Source organism: Merops nubicus, unplaced genomic scaffold, assembly GCF_000691845.1.
Source record: "Merops nubicus isolate BGI_N331 unplaced genomic scaffold, ASM69184v1 scaffold24730, whole genome shotgun sequence".
In the NCBI taxonomy this organism is placed as follows: domain Eukaryota; kingdom Metazoa; phylum Chordata; class Aves; order Coraciiformes; family Meropidae; genus Merops; species Merops nubicus.
Window position 1 is genome coordinate 2,196 of NW_008581198.1, and position 3,081 is coordinate 5,276.

General features: G+C 61.9%; 1 protein-coding gene across 1 annotated transcript in view; it reads right to left on the minus strand.

The window, feature by feature from the left end:
- The window catches only part of LOC103781436 (thrombopoietin receptor-like), a gene marked incomplete at both ends in the record, with an annotated part of 5,270 nt that extends 2,192 nt beyond the window's left edge, over positions 1-3,078 (minus strand). Inside the window, 4 exon segments of the mRNA XM_008949158.1 lie at positions 9-70; positions 278-453; positions 780-900; positions 3,003-3,078. Coding sequence (XP_008947406.1) covers positions 9-70; positions 278-453; positions 780-900; positions 3,003-3,078 — 435 coding nt within the window.
- Between the last annotated feature and the right edge of the window lie 3 nt (positions 3,079-3,081).

Below are 3,081 nucleotides of genomic sequence, written 5' to 3' on the forward strand. Positions count from 1 at the left end.
CATGACACAGAGAGCTGCCCGACAGCCCCAGCCCAGCGGGCTGTGATGTTCACAGGGGCGGCAATGAGACCTGGGGGGAATGGGACAGGGTGTTTCCCCTCCTGTGGCAGCCCCCACCTCAGCACCCCCTGGTCCTGCTGGGGGATACCCAGCGGTTCCCCCCATACTGCCTCTCTGCATGGTGCCACCAGCCCCTCTGGCGGGCAGAAGGGCAGGAGACCCAGGTCTGGGAACTGTCTTGGTGTCGCAGGGGTAGTGCCTGTTGGGAAGGACTCACCCACTGCGTCCACGCTGAGCTCCCGCCAGTACTTGGTCTGGTTGGTGCTGGCATCCAGGACACGAAGGTGGAGCTGGATGAAGAGCCTCACGTCCTGGCTGGGGAAGACGCAGACGTGCCGCATTCTGCCAGCCCCATGGCTCCATGTGGAGACAGGACATGCTGTGGGCATATCCCTGAGGAACAGAAAGCACAGTCTTGCACACCCTAAGCCTTCTGCTCTGGACCAAGCTGGAGGAGAGGGGACCTGGGGCAGTGTCACCAGCTCCTTCCCTGTGTCCCCATCCACTGCAGGGCACTATCCCCATGGGACTGATGGATAGCCAATTTTCCAGCCCTGCCACAGAGTGTGCAGTGGCTGCTGTGTAGCTCCTGTGGGCTCTCCACCATCTCTCCTTGAACCTGGGAGCCACCAGGATGGCACAGAGAGCTGTGGCACCCCGACTCTGCTCCTCTCTGTGTGGGCAAGGGCTGTGTCCCCACCACCTCCTACCTGTTGTACCAGTAGTAGAGGTGGCACATCCCACTCGCAGCCTTCTCCTCATCCCAGAAGCAGGTGAGGTCCTCAAAGGAGCGAGAGAAGCAGAGGATGTCTTCAGGCACCTCTGCCAGTAGTGCAGCATCTGGGAGAAGTATGGGTGTGCAGGAGGCCCTGGGGACGACTGTGTCCCTTTCCCACCTGTGTCCCCTCCCTCATGCCTTTTGGGTGGCAGCATGGGCACGGCCATGGCACAGGTGCCCTCCACCAGCCTGGCACAGCAGGGAGGGACATGGCACCTGTGCTGCCTCCGCCGGGGTCCCGGTTGGTGGCGGGGCTCCTCGCCGGCGGGCCCCACCGCTCCCCCCTCCTTAGCGCTTGGAGTCCTTCGGGACAAACAAACATCCCAAAATAGTCCTGCGGTTGGAGGGGGGCTCGGGGCCGGGCGATCGGCGGGAAGCACCCCTGCCCTGCTCACGCCGGAAGGTGCGCGGAAGCGAGATAAGGAGGAGCAGTGCCCCGGAGAGAGGGAAAGGGCCTTGGGGCTGGCGTGGGGGCATGTAGTCCTGAGCAGGGGGGATGCTGAAACCCCAGCCCGGGGACTGCTTGAGGGTTTCCCTACCCCCCTTGGCAAGCTGCTCTCTTTCTTTTGCAGGGATGAACTGGAGCATCACACTCTGCCAGATCTCCATCCCAAGCACTGGCATATGTGTGCCTGCCCCTGCTTTCAGGAAGAGGGGAAAGCCCCAAGATGCAAATTTGTGAAGCAAAGGGGTGGCCTTGCTGCCCTCAGCATTGCTCCAGCACTCCCTTCTCCTCTACTGCTTCTGCCCTGGGACCTGTCCCAGTCCTCTTCCTCTTGGGATGTGCCTCCTTCCCCAGGGGCTGCCCTCAGCTGCAGGACCCCACAAACCCCTTGCCAGTGCCTGGCCCTGCTCCATGTGCTGAGTGCATCTCTTCTCTGCTCTGCACCCCCTGTGCTGCCAGTTGAGCCCACTTTGGGTGAAGAATAAGGGATAGTTCCCAAATGTCCTTTCCATCTTCTTGGTGTCCTTCTGTTCTCCTTGTCCCTTTCCCTGCCCTGACACCCCAGCCCTGTTCCTCCTTTCTCAGTCCTCTCTTGCCTTCCTCCTCCAGCCCACATCCCCTCCCCATAGACCACGGTCCCCTCCCTCTGCCATGCTCTTCCCGTTTTGAACCCCATTGCTCCTACCCCAAGCTTCATGCTGGCTTCGTGATCCCCCCAGCTCCCAACCCCAGGGGATGGGGTGTCCAAGTCCCAGCAACCCATGCACAGAGGGACTCTTGGCATTGATGGGAGGCCACACAGGTCCTGCGGGCTACAAGAGCATCTTTGCTGGGTGCAAGCTGTTTCCTAGGAAGAGCAGCCATGCAGCTCTGCAGCCCACACCAGCCATGCTTGGGCAGCACACTATCAGGCCAGTGGTGGGCTCGGTGCACGGTGCTGTCACAGAGGCTGTGGGCAGGGGGAGGATGAGCCCAACCCCCGCCTTCCTCCCACTGCCCCTGCAGGGGTGACTCAAAATGTGCTCCCAAGCCTGCTGGGGACAGAGACCTGGCATGGGGCTGGAGAGACCATTACGAGATCAACAGGATTTTGTTCAATTAATGCTTTTGATGGTGTTATAGGAAGCATTAGAAGGGCTAAGAAGGGGCTCAAAAAAAGCATGGCCAGGCCTGAGGTGGGAGAAAGACAGGAAGGGGCTCTGCCCGGTGCGGAGAGCCGGGCTGGGGATAGCTACCGGCTGAGCCAGGGCCGCTTGTGGGGGCAGTCAGGGCAGGGCAGGGCTGGTGCGGGAGCACTGGGAGGGGCCTGGCGGTGCCCCCGCACTGCCGGCGGTGCAGAGCCGTGCTGTCAGGCCTCAGCTTGAATTTTGCTCAGACCCTTGTCACTGTAATTCCAAGAACTTCTGGTGAGCGGGGAGCCCCTCTGCTACCTGTGCAGGACTGCAAGCCCCAGGCTGCCATCCTGAAGGGACACCTAGAGGCTGCCAGGTCCTGCCTGCAGAAAGCAGGGACATCCCTTTGCTCCAGGCACCCCAGGGTGTCCCAAGGGTGAGAAGGATGCTCCACTGCCTGCCCTGAACATCCCCCCCACAGTCTCCTGGGATGTTCCCTCCCCAGCCTGGCAGATTTTGGCTGCTGGGGGGGCACGCTGCCCATGCCTGCTGGGCCATCTCCTCTCTGGCCCATCCTCTGGGGGAGCAAATGTCCCCAGGGACCTACCTTGGGGTGTCACCGGCTCAGGGGCTGTTGGCGGGCTGCAGAGGCTGAGCAGGATGGCACGGAGCAGCGAGAGCAGCCA